At 50.8% G+C, this 13235-nt stretch overlaps 1 protein-coding gene across 1 annotated transcript; it reads right to left on the bottom strand.

Annotated features, from left to right (window-relative positions):
- Positions 1 to 3330: 3330 nt before the first annotated feature.
- On the bottom strand, positions 3331 to 10309 carry GLT6D1 (glycosyltransferase 6 domain containing 1). Its single transcript, XM_086323448.1, has 4 exons — positions 10236 to 10309; positions 5709 to 5756; positions 4858 to 4995; positions 3331 to 4184 (listed from the first exon to the last, which is right to left on the bottom strand). The coding sequence occupies exons 1-4, from the start codon at positions 10307 to 10309 to the stop codon at positions 3518 to 3520; spliced, it is 927 nt and encodes a 308-aa protein (XP_086179574.1). The 3' UTR covers positions 3331 to 3517.
- Between the last annotated feature and the right edge of the window lie 2926 nt (positions 10310 to 13235).

Below are 13235 nucleotides of genomic sequence, written 5' to 3'. Positions count from 1 at the left end.
TGAGGGAAAAAAATAAGGTTATATATCTAACTCTGCACATTATCTTAAAATTAATTCTGAATGAAAAGAAATCTTGAAAGCTCTATATTATCTATAACTAAGGGATGAGATACCTACCCTATGGATACAAATATCAATATAATTATGAAAACAAACTTTGGAACCCCAAAACCACCATCGACAAAACTGAAACAGGAACGACAACTTGAAATGAGTATTTTCAGCACATTTGACAAAGGGTTTACATCACATTACAAACTCACTGAAAGCAGAAAAGGAACACCATGTTAGAAAAGTGAGCCAGACAGAAATTGGTCATTTGTACACGCACGAATCAAATGACTGACGTGTGCTAAGTCGCCTCGGTCGTGTCCAACTCTTTGAAACCCCATGGATTCCAGCCCACCAGGCTCCTCTGTCCACAGGATTCTCCAGGTAAGAATACTGGAGTGGGTTGCCATTTCCTCCTGCAGGTCAAATGGCTCATTCAGTTCAGTTCAGTTCAGTTCAGTCACTCAGTCGTGTCTGACTCTTTGTGACCCCATGAATTGCAGCACGCCAGGCCTCCCTGTCCATCACCAACTCCCAGAGTTCGCTCAAACTCACATCCATCGAGTCGGTGATGCCATCCAGCCATCTCATCCTCTGTCGGCCCCTTCTCCTCCTGCCCCCAATCCCTCCCAGCATCAGAGTCTTTTCCAATGAGTCAACTCTTCACATGAGGTGGCCAAAGTACTGGAGTTTCAGCTTCAGCATCATTCCCTCCAAAGAAATCCCAGGGCTGATCTCCTTCAGAATGGACTGGTTGGATCTCCTTGCAGTCCAAGGGACTCTCAAGAGTCTTCTCCAACACCACAGTTCAAAAGCATCAATGCTTCGGCGCTCAGCTTAACGGCTCATAACTATAGTTTAAAATGAGGTTTGACAGTGCCCCCTAGTGGTCCCGGGGCTAAGGCGCCAAGCTCCCTGCAGAGGGCTCGGGTTCGATACCTGGCTGGGGAAATGAGACCCCAACATGCCTTGTGGTATAACCCCCAAAAAACCTTTTTTTAATTTTTAAAATAAAGCAACTATACCTTAAAAACTAAAAAAATAAAATAAAATAGGCTTTGATGTCCCAAGCAATCAAAGAAAAAGATTCTATGTTTGCTTATCAAATTAGCAAAATTTTTTAAAAATTTAACTCAGCACCCACCATGTGGGGAAACATACTTTTTCTGGGGGGATGGAAATGGAAAATGTCATTCAGGGGTGACCTGTTTGCATGAGTCCTTTAAACAAGTTTGTTCTTGAACCTGGAAATTCTAGGCATTAAAAATCTTTCATTACCAAGGAATTCACAGTGCTTTCATATTGATTCCACAATATCTTTCAAGGTAGAAGTTTAGAACCCTTCTCAGTAAACCCCCCTAGCCTTCTCCATAAATTGTTAGGGGGGAAAAAAAGTTAGTTTTTGTCTGTTTGTTGGTTTCAGCACAGTAGCTAAATCACACCCTCCCCTCTCTAGGTATGACCTAGGAGAGCCGATAGTGATCTTTGTGAGGTAGGGCTTGTGGCTAATGGAATATCATACTCTGTTTTGAAGTAATTTTATAGATTTTTTTTTAATCAAGAGCTGCTCTGTGATATAAGAAAGGATGAGTCACTGGAAACAGCATCATGATTTAGCCAAAGGCGACAACTGAGACAAAAAAAGTAGAAGGAGCTTGTCATTGTTGTCGAGTTGCTAAGTCGTGTCCAAGTCTTTTCGAACGATGGACGGTAGCCCTCCAGGCTCCTCTGTCCGTGGGATTCTCCAGGCAAGAATGCTGGAGTGGGTTACCATGCTCTCCTTCAGGGGATCTTCCCCAACCAGGGATCAAACTTCTCCTGCACTGGCAGGCGGACTCTTTACCACTGCACCACGAGGGAAGCCCTATGGGATGAGCTAACCTTGACATGTGTTCTTTAGGGAAACCTTCCTGACGAGTGGCGTCCGGGGCGGGGTTGTAGACATACCACGGGCCCGGACAGGGCTTCTCACTCCAGGGCTGGACATCAGCGAGTGTGCTCCTCTCGCCGCCTATCTTTCCGTGGCCTCTGGCTTCCACTCCAGGAAGTGTCAGTCTTCTGACAGTTTTAGTGTTTCAGTCGTGATGACTTTTGGATCGTGCACTGTGTTACTTTGCCACAGACTGGGGGCTTAAAGGACAGAAGAGCCCTTCTCCCAGCTCTGAGGGCTGGACGTCCGAGGTGGAGGAGGCCTCTCTCCCGGGCGTGTCCTCGCTTCACCTTCCCTCTGTCCTGGGCACGTCAGTGCCCCATTCCCCTTCCAGTGGGGTCACTGGTCCTACTGGACGAGGACCTTCCCTGGTGACCTCATTTTGCTTCAGTCATCTCTGTAAAGGCCTTTTCTCCGTATTGGTTATGGTCTGAGGTCCTGGGGACTAGGACTCCATGTAAGAATTTGGGGGAGGACAATACTGGCCTTCACACTTACGCAGCCTGCGTCCTCTCCCAGGAAAGAGGGTTCATTAAGAAGAATGGCTGTGGGCACGCCCCTGGCCATCTGAGGTCGAGACGCCGCACTTCCCACGCAGAAGGTGCAGGTTTAACCCCTGGTTGGGAGCCTAAAATCCCACGTGCCTCGCAGTGCAGCCAAGAGAAGGAGGAGGAAGACGGCTGCCTCCTTAGGATACGGGATTCTCCGGCCCTCACACTCACTGCCAGGAACAAACCTCTGCTAGCCACATCAGCCCCCATTCCCACCACCCATGGGGGCTGGTTTCCCATCCTGAGGCTCATGGCGCTCCGAGCTGCCCACGTCGAGCCCTTTCGAATGTGCAAAGGGAGCGCCACAGAGTCGCATCTCCCCGCTGCCCTGCAGCTGCCCGAGGACTCGGGCCAGTGGTACCCTCCCTGCACCTGGCAGACATCTGCCTCCACCCCTGTGCTCAGCCCCTGTCTTCTCAAAAATAAGTAAAATGCCGAGAGATTTTAGAAATGAACTTGACACTTCTCTGTGTAAACAATAAAAGAAAGATATGTATTTGGTAGGAAGTCTCTAGTTCATACATGTCTAGTCACAAGCTAGATAGGGTGAGACGGTTCCAGGTGCTTAAACACAGCAATGTGCCTCCTCAGCCTGAAAAGCAACCCCCTTGATGGACTTGCAAGCCATGAAGTTTCATTTTCTCCTCTACACATCATCCTTTGCCCTTCTGTGTCCATGTATATATATATATATATTTTTTCTGAACTAGAGCTTTTCTGCATTAAAAAAAAATTCATTTTATGCCTCCAATTATGTCCAGGTTATCTACAGTGTATAGATATTAACATCACCATGTGTTAAACATTCAATAAGCAGCCTTTTATTCTTTATCCTGCAGTGGCCAAATTGGATGGCCCAAAATTGCAGGGAGAAAAATGTCTTGTGGGTGAGTATAAACATCTGTGTCTCTCAAACCTAGGACATATGAAGACATCCCACCTACCAGGGGGAACCATTGCTGGTGGGGCCTGCGGTCCCGGGGAGTCAGTGTCTCCTTTTGGACTGCTGGGCCACCTTGACGTACTGTACCTGGGGTGGCGGGTAGAAGTCAGCGTCCCAGTTGTACTCTGGGGATAAGAGCTTGGTGGGCTTCCGGAGGAAAAAGTATTTGTTGAGGTGTTTTTCGTAGGAGCTGTTCAACCTGAGTCCGAGGTCGTGGATGACGCCATTCAGGTACTCCTCCGCGAGGTTCAGGACCTCCTGGGGTGTGCCGCCCACAAATGCACCATCGTAGTAGAAATCGCCCTGGCCAAATGGGATGTAAGCTGCCGACTTGGGCCTCCTCTCGTAGGGGAAACTCGCACGGTCCTTGAAGTACCACCAGCCATGGAGCTGAGCCACCAACTCGCCCAGGACCTCCACGCCCACATTGTTCTGGAAGATCTGGGTGACGGTCATGCTGAAAAGGAAGTCGACCTCGCCCTGGATGTCCCAGATAATGTGCTTGGCCAAGCTCTTCATGCGCACGACGTCGTTGTCCCACCATCTGCTCTCAGTGACGATGAACACTTTGAACTGTCGGAGGGGCTCCCACTTGATCTGGGGCAGCTTGATGAAGGTGTCCATCATAATGTAGAAGATCACTCTGTAGCCGGTCAGGAAGTACTTATTTGCCGAGTTCAAGAACAGCTCCAGGTACGGATCTGCAAGCCTGCGAAACACAGTGCAGAGGAGGACGCTCGCCTCCCTAAACGTTTTCGGAAGGGCATCACCAAACACTATCCACATGGGAGGCGCCAGGTCGACACTGCAGAATTCCCAGGGAGGAAGGCAGGAGGTCGGGCCTGTATTTCAGCTGCAATGGTTACAGAAGGGGGAGGTAGTGGGCTGGGGAGTCTGAGAAAAGCCTCTGAAGTTTTGGAATGACTGTTGGAAAAAAAAGAGTGTGAGAGCTAACTGGATGTTAGTGGAAAGACAGCTAAGTGGTATTAATGATCCAGCTAAGGGAGGAGAAGGACTTCACAGGGGGCTCCCGCAGTAAAGAATCTGCCTGCAATGCAGGAGACTCAGGTTCGATCCCTAGTTGGGAAGATTCCCCGGAGAAGGAAATGGCAACCCACTGCAGTATTCTTGCCTGGGAAATCCTATGGACAGAGCAGCCGGGCAGGCTACAGTCCATGGGGTTGCAAAGACTCAGGCGGGACTCGGCGACTGAACAAGAATAACAACAAGGAAGGAGAGAAAAACAATGTCCTGCTTTTCACAGGCCATCCACAAACAGTGGTTACAGAGGCCGATGAGTGGCCCTTTGGAGGTGGGAGGTCCGTGGACAGAGGTGTGCATTTTTCCAAAATAAAGTGTGGCACAGGCTTGGCGACCCCTACCTGCCAGTAGCAAAGACGGCCAAGCCCGTTGTGAAATTCTGCCTTCTGTAGTGTTTTTCCAGCATCTTTCTGCTGAAAGTGCCTTCCCAGACAACGGGAGCAAGCCAGCTCGTGGTCGTGATCACATCGGGGCGTCCTCTGTTGAACAAAAGAGAAACCGGTGGAACGGGTACCTTTACAAGGACAGCAGCAGGGGCCACACCAGCGATAACAGGTAAGACTTGTGGAGCCCCTTTCTGCGTGCCGGACGCCGTGGCTCCTGCGGTCTGGGTCGTGAGCATGTCGTGGACAATTTTTTTCAATCTTTAAAGAGGCATAATGTAAACAAAAACTTAAGTATCTGCCTTGTTTGACTTAATGACTCTTTTGGGAATCTACCCCACAGATGAACTCACCAGACAATGTCAGAACGTGTATTAATATGTACAAAGTTAGTCACTGGAGCGTTCCTGGCAAGAGCTGCAAGGTAAACAATCTAAAACCAGGAGGGAATTGGCTAATGGATGATGACAGTTAATCAGGAAGCAAGGTACCCCAGAATCACAACAGGGGACAGGACTCTTCCCCGAGAGCTGAGGCCAAAATCAGGAGAAGCCGCTCATCGAATTTTCAATAAATCAGGAAGCTTCCAACAAGTGGAGCGGGTCAGCATGAACTCCAGTGACTGGGACCTCCCAGGATGGCTGTAATTTGGTGATTGGGGAAAAAGAAAAGACCTAGTTACTGCAGATTGAGTTCCTGTGTGTCTGGGTCTGTGTCTGTGAGCGTGTGTGCAAGTGTGTGCCTGTGTTGTGCATGTGTGCATGGGTGTGTGTGTGGATGTGTTCACAGGCAGACATTTTCATCTTTACCTGGGCTTGAACCAGTCTGAGAGCTCAAGTTCTTCTTCTTGATTTTTCCTGGATGTGAAGGGAAAACCAAGTTATTATGAGTCAAGCATTCATTCAACAAGTGTCTGCAGAGCCCATGAAGTGCTGTTAGGTGCTGGCCCTACAGCAGTGGGCCCGCAGCCCCGGACCCCACCCCCGGCACCTGGGGCAGAGGGATGGCTCTAAAGAGGCCCCAGGGTTCGGTGCCAAGGGGAGCCACAGAGCTTGGAGTGTAGTGCTGAACGCGGCACGTCCAGCCCTGATTTGGGACCAGAGACAGCCAGCTGGGGAGGAGACATCTTCCTGGGTTTGGAAGGGAGAGATGTGCAGGGGAAGGAGATGACGGCCAGGGAGGAAGGCAGGGAGGAGCGTGTAGTTGGCAAAACTAGCAGCAGGTTAGAGCTGTGTCCAGACAGAAGGCAGCCCTTCCCCCGCTGTCTACTGGAGGCGCCCCACCCACCACTGTCTCCAGGTCGGCTGCCCAGTGAAGCAAGTGGTGCGGGGCCACCATCCGGCGTCCTGCCTCTTCCTGGATCAACACCAGAGTTCTTGCACTTATACCCATGGTACACACAGCTAATGCACTGACAGAGGGCAGAAAAGAAAAAGTCACTCAGTCATGTCCAACTCTTGCAACCCCATGGACTATAGCAGGCAGGCTCCCCTGTCCATCACCAACACCCGGAGCTTGCTCAAATTCATGTCCTTCGAATCGGTGATGCCATCCAATCATCTCATCCTCTGTACTCCCCTTCTCCCCCTGTCTTTAGTCTTTCCCAGCATCAGGGTCTTTTCCAATGAGTCAGCTCTTCGCATCAGGTGGCCAAAGTATTGGAGCTTCAGCTTCAGCATCAATCCTTCCATTGAATATTCAGGGTTGATTTCCTTTAGGATGGACTGGTTGGATCTTTTTGCAGTCCAAGGGACTCTCAAGAGTCTTCTCCAGCACCACAGTTCAAAGATATCAATTCTTCAACGCTAAGCCTTCTTTGAGGACTTCCCTGGTGGCTCAGACGGTAAAGCATCTGCCTACAATGTGGGAAACCCGGGTTCAATCCCTGGGTCGGGAAGATCTCCTGGAGAAGGAGATGGCAACCCACTCCAGTATTCTTGCCTGGAAAATCCCATGGGCTGAGGAGCCTCGTAGGCTACAGTCCATGGGGTCACAACGAGTCGGACACGACTGAGCGACTTCACGTTCACATTCACGAAGCCTTCTTTGGCTTCCCAGTTAGCACTAGTGGTAAACAACCCATCTGCCAATTCAAGAGACAGAAGAGATGCAGGTTCCATCCCTGTGTTGGGAAGATCCTCTGGAAAAGGAAATGGCAACCCACTCCAGTACTCTTGCCTGGAAAATTCCATGGACGGAGGAGCCTGGTCCACAGGGTTGCAAAGAGTCGGACACGACTGAGCGACTTCACTTAAAATCCACACTGTAATCTTTATAGGGAATCGCTATGGCAGCCCACACATTCCGCCTCCTGCGGGGCAGTGTCTCCATCGATTACTCGGGATTCTTATGAATGGGGTGTTGTCTCTTCTCTGTCATCTATGTTCTTGTTGATTCAGTCCTTTATTTATATCAATGTGCACTCAGGAAGATCTGCTTTATGCTTTGGGATATAACCCAATACAACTTTCTTTTCTTGCTCAGATTCTTCCCACTTTATCCACTGGAAGCTCTTTCACAGGCTCTTTTGTCCCTTTGCTCCAGGCTCATCCTGTATACATTCTGTCTCCCGTCCTAGAAACAGCCACGTCTCCAAGGAAGCCTGGCTTGGGGTTTTGCTTTGTTTTGTAGAATAATATTAGAAACCAAGGTCTGGGGCTGGGAGTGCTCGCTGCTCCTGCGGGCTCCTCGTTTCTAGGTCCTCTCAGCTGGGCAAGCAGGGAAGGCATGTGTGTAGTTGTCCCAACTGGCACAGAGGCATGTATCTGGAAATACTTCCCCAGGTAACTCTCCCCTGCTCCATGAAGCTACAGGTCAGTGCAGACTGGTGTCTCCAGCTTTAATGCATCACCGCAGGTATCACCTAACTGTCCCTGGATTACCCATGCATGGTCACTCACCGTCCACTCACTCAACTGTTCCGTCCCCAGATGCATGCATGCTGGCATCAGAGCTGCCATCCTGCCCTCCTGTGGGGAACTGATGTTATCCACTAGAGACAGTCCCTGCGTGGCTGTCTTCCCCTTATGTTTGCAGACTCCAAAGAGCTGAGCCGACTCATTGGAAAAGATCCTGATGCTGGAAAAGATTGATGGCAGGATGATAAGGGGGCAACCGAGGATAAGATGCTTGGATGGCATCACCAACTCAATGGACATGAATTTAAGCAGATTCCAGGAGTTGGTGAAGGACAGGGAAGCCTGGTGTGCTGCAGTCCATGGGCTGAGAAACAACAAAGCACAGACTCCACTGGTTTCCAAGGTGACTTCTCTCAGCACCTTCCTCAGCCCTCAGGGAGCTTACTTCTGGCATGTTTGATACAGTTCGATGACTTTGGTCACATACAGCAATCCTTCCTGGGATTCCCTCGACTTCCTAAATGAGAGTTGAATTTGTCTAGGTTAAAATTCACTCTTCATTAGAAAATTCTAAGGGTTTTGAAACAGGTGTAGTGTCACAGGCCCACCGTAAGCAGTTCCACTGCCCCAGACCTTCGGTGCTCGTCCAGCCACTCCTCCCCAAACCCCGAGACCCCTGATCCCTTTACTGTCTCTGCAGTTTTGCCTTTTCCAGAATTTCACGTGGCTGGAATCATACAGTAGGTAGTCTTTTCAGATTGGCTTCTGGCTTCTTTCCCTTACCAATGTGTACTGATACTTCCTCTGTATCTTTTCCTGGCTTGATAGCTTGTTTCTTTTCATCGTTGAATCATATCCATTTATCTGGATGCACCGCAGTTTATTTACCCTTTCATCTACTGCAGGACATCTTGATTGCTTCCAGATTTTAGACATTGTGGATAAAGCTGCTATATAACCTTATGTGGGCTGTTTGTGAACATACGCTTTCAAATTACTTGGATTAATGATACTTAAGAACACCCAAGCTGGATCACCGGAAAGACCATATTTAGCTTTGTAAGAAACCATCACGCTGTCTTCAATGTGGCTATACCATAGGGCTGTGCTAACAGACGTGTCATGGTGCCTGGTTGGTGTCTTAATTTGCAATTGAAAGTGAAAATTGTTCAGTTGTGTCCGACTCTGTGTGACCCCATAGACTAAACAGTCCATGGAATTCTCCAGGCCAGAATACTGGAGTGGATAGCCATTCCCTTCTCCAGGGGATCTTCCCAACCCAGGGATCGAACTCAGATCTCCCACATTGCAGGCAGATTCTTTACCAGTTGAGCCACCAGGGAAGCCCAAGAATACTGAAGTGGGTAGCCTATCCCTTCTCCAGGCAGGGGATCTGCCTGACCCAGGAATCGAACCAGGGTCTCATGCATTGCAGGCAGATTCCTCACCAGCTGAGCTACCAGGGAAGCCCAATTATCTAATGACAAATGATGTCCAGCATCTTTTTGGATGCCTACTTGCCTCTTTATGTCTTCTTGGGTGAGATTTTGCCCATTTAATAAAGTTTTTCTTTTCCTTGTTGAGTTTTAAGAGTTCTTTGCATATTTTGGATACAAGCCTTTTTATCAGATCTGCGTTTTGCAAAGGTTTTGTTTTTAAGGACATTGTCTCTCATGATAAGACTGCTTTTCAAATGGCATCTGGGAAGTTTGCACTGCTCATGAAGGAGCCCACGAGACATGGGTACAAATGAAGGAAGAACTTGCATTTTTCTCCGTGAGAAACTGAGCCGGCACAGATGCATCCCCGGCTCACACAGGCTGCCAGGGCAGGTCACTGCTGTCCTGTTTATGTCCAAACAACATGGAACTTTGGGACCACTTGTAATTTGTCTGAAATAGCAACTCGGTGCGATGACTTCATTTTAGTTTTTCTTGGTGACCTTATTTATGTAAAATAGGCTATCCCAGGGACTTCCCTGTGGTCCAGTGGCTAGGACTCTGCGGTTCCAGTTCAGGGGGCCTGGGTTTGACCCCAGGTCAGGGAAGTAGATCCCACTTGCCAAAACTAAGGGTTTGCATGTCGCAACTAAAGATCCCGCATGCCACAGTGACGATCGAAGACCCTGAGTGCTGCAACTGAGACCCAGCGTGACCAAACAAATAAATAGCCTCTAAAGTTATCCCCGATGCTCTGCTCTGTTTGCTCTGCCTTCTCCCCCTGCGACCTTCTCCCCCTATTACCGTGGCTCCTTGAGCACCTAGGACAGAGCCTGGGGCCCAGCCAGGGCTTGATCACTACGTGCTGGATGTTTAAAAATGAAAGAATGAAAGTATGCTTGGCTTGGTCCCACAGAGAGGGGAGGTAACATCTGATTCATTTCGAAAGTGTTATTAACAGCTTTGGACAAAACTCTGGAGGTTTCGAGCAGCTCTGCCAAGCACTGCAGGCGTCGATTCCCCGAGATCTTCTATTTACCTGGAATAATGATCAAACAACAGGAGCAATGAAAGACCCAGAATCAACAGCAGCATTTTCCTTTTACAGTTCATCGTCTCCTAGAGGAGAAGGAGAGAGAAGTCAGTTTTAAACAGAGTTGAAAACTTCTGCCGCCTCCCGATGACGGACTCGTGGACTCATTCAGACACACTGGGGCGCCAACCCAGGCGTCTGGCCCCAGGATGCTCAGCCCTGGGGAGAGGGCGGGAAGACGGGGACACCTCTGCTCCACTAGGGTCTCCTTGGGGTGCTGGCCACTCCTCTGGGGACTGAGTGCCGTCTTGGATACCCCTGGGCCTTATCAATGTCCACCTTGGCTTCATGGAAGACATGCGACAGACCCTCCACTTGAGACCAGGGACAGCAAAACGAGGTCGTGACGAGGACGCAGTCTGCCCCCAGAGTTAACCTTTTCCTCTTTCTCCCCCAGCGACAGTAAGATGCACCATTTGCCCCAGGACTACAGCAGGCTAAGCACGCGTGAGCTTTCTCCAGGCAGTCGCTGGAACGGGGATTACGACCTGAACGAAAGGCGTCAGGTGCTAACATGGAGACTTTGGCTCTAGCCAACGCCGGGGCTTATGTCACGTGTTCTATGCGGGGTCGCTGTGCGCATGTCTGCAGGGCTGTGGGCTATGCACTGAGCAGAATGGAGACGCTGAGGTTTCGCTGCCAGCACCCAGTTGACCAGCACGCAGCCTTAGCTTGCACGGACCAGGAGTAGCCACGTGTGGCCGTCAAGCACGTGAAGTGTGGCTGGTCTGAGTTGGGATGTGCAGCAAGTGCTCAACACAGACTAGGCCTTAAAGATGAAGGAAAGAATTTTATCTCATCAGTAAACTGATAGCGATTACATGGATTTGCTGAGCTAAGCGCAAATGTCTGACGAAACGTACTCTACCTATTTCTTTTGATCTCCTACTTTGAAAGCCAGCAAAGGCTGGTCACATCGTACTCCAGCTGGACACCGGCCAGGCTTCCACTGCCCAACAAGGGGGCACTGCCTCCCCCACCCCCGCCCCCGTGAACCCAAGCAATGCCACGGGGCAGGGTACCACGGCAGGGGAGTCTCCAGCAGAGCGTCTCAGCGACAACACTCCTGAGGCAGGCGCCAAGGCAGCTCACCAGCTTGGATGCTTTTCAAGCATCTCTTTGGGTCTCTCTTTGTAGAGTCCCAGGCAGACACCGAGGTGGGCTCATGTGGCATTGAGCCTTCTGTGGGTGGTGATGTCAGCACCCCCTTTGATGATGTAAGCCCCAGAAAGTCCGGGTCACAATGACGCCGCCCGGGGCTCCTCATGGTTGCCAGACGACAGGACTTTGTCCTGTTTGAAAAACTAAAGAGTATTTTTTTTTAATATTTATTTATTTAGTTGCATCGTGTCTTACTTGTGGCACGCTAGATCTTCGTTGCTCATGTGGAATCTTTCTCTGCGGTGCGCGGACTCCTTAGCTGTGTCTGTCATACGGGCTCAGTAGCTGCAGTGCACAAGCTTAGCTGCTCCAGGGCAGGTGGGATCTTAGTTCCCCAGCCAGGGATCAAACCCACGTCCCCTGCCTGGCAAGGCAGGTTCTGACCATGGGACCATCAGGAGAGTTTCTTATTTTAAATTCTCTCTTGCATCTCACTTCCTCTGTCATCCCTCCCTGCTTCCTAGAGACTGACCTTACAGAGGAGTTTTAAGTAGTTTGTGCACGGTTGTGACAGAGAAGGGTGGCCCTCTCCTCCGTCATCTCCAGGCCGTGGACTCCCCGAGGAGAGCAAACCCCTCCTTCTGCTTTTCAGCACATTTTTTAAGTACATCTTTCTGATTATAGAAATAACACCTTCAAGTTACAAGATCTGTCAGATGCGTTAAAGCATCTGGGGTGTGGGATGGGGCCGTGTGCACACATGTGAGTGTGCATGGGTACGCTTTGACACGTGCATGTTTGCATGTATGTACTTGTGTGTCCATGTCTGTCATCGTTCCTGGAGCCTAACATCCATGGCTGCGTCTCGATGGGAAGGTGACCCCGGCAGGCACGGGGGCGAGGGTGGTGAGGACAGGCCGTAGACACTCCTCTCCCGGGCTCAAGAATCCAGCCCCTTCCAGCAGCCCTGGAGGGCCCTTCAAGCAGGCGTCACCCTAGACAGAGTCACAGGGCCCCAGCGCCAAAGCACCGACCCCTCAACTTGTCCCGTGGGGTCACAGACGCCTTGACCCCGGAAGGCATGTCAGAGCTGTGTTGTGGTCACAGCCGTCCTCCATGACAGAGTCTGTGACCGTCCAATCAGATCCCGGGGGCTGTCGGTGTGCAGAGAGCACTTCTGTGAAAAAGTGCCTCCCGGCCCAGCCTCCAGGAATCTGGCTTGTGGACCAGAGGCACCTCCTGAGACTGGGTGCTTCACTCTAACCCTAGAGCCTGGACACAGTAGGTGCCCAATGAAAAAAAAATATTCTATCAACACATAAACTGTGTCTGTTCTCTAAAATAGGACTTAGCATCTGATGCCCCAGTTGGTCCAGCTCAGCCTGCACCCTGACCACCAGCCCACCTTGTGCCCGGATGCACCAGGGGAATGAGGAGCTGTCCATCGAAGCTTAGGACCCTGACCTGCACGCGTGGCTGCCAGGACCCCTCAGTGCTCTGAAATCAGAGCACCCAGGCAGGCTGGGCTGGAAGGGGAGCCATCCTCTGCCGCTCGCATCTGAAGGCTCGGATAGGCCCTGGTGCCACCCGCCTCTGTGGCCGGCGTGGCTTCGGGCCAAGACACCAGCCTGTCCCCACTTCCCTTTGCGACTTCAGACCCAGCCAGGCCCCCATCTGGGCAGCAGCCAGAGCCAGTCGTTGCCTGCGGAGGACGGGGGCGGCCGTGGCGGCTTTTGGCCAAGTTCCCAGTAAGCGGAGGCCCGTGCAGAGGATGCAGAAGAGCTGGGGCCGGAAACCAAGGCACAGGGAGGGGAATAAAGGCAGCGGGCAGCAGGCAGGCCAGGC

This window comes from Bos grunniens, chromosome 11 (assembly GCF_055505025.1).
Source record: "Bos grunniens cultivar Pamir isolate PY7600 chromosome 11, Bosgru_T2T1.0, whole genome shotgun sequence".
NCBI lineage: Eukaryota > Metazoa > Chordata > Mammalia > Artiodactyla > Bovidae > Bos > Bos grunniens.
The sequence above is the reverse complement of the archived record's forward strand: the minus strand, read 5'-3'. Positions and strand labels throughout refer to the sequence as shown.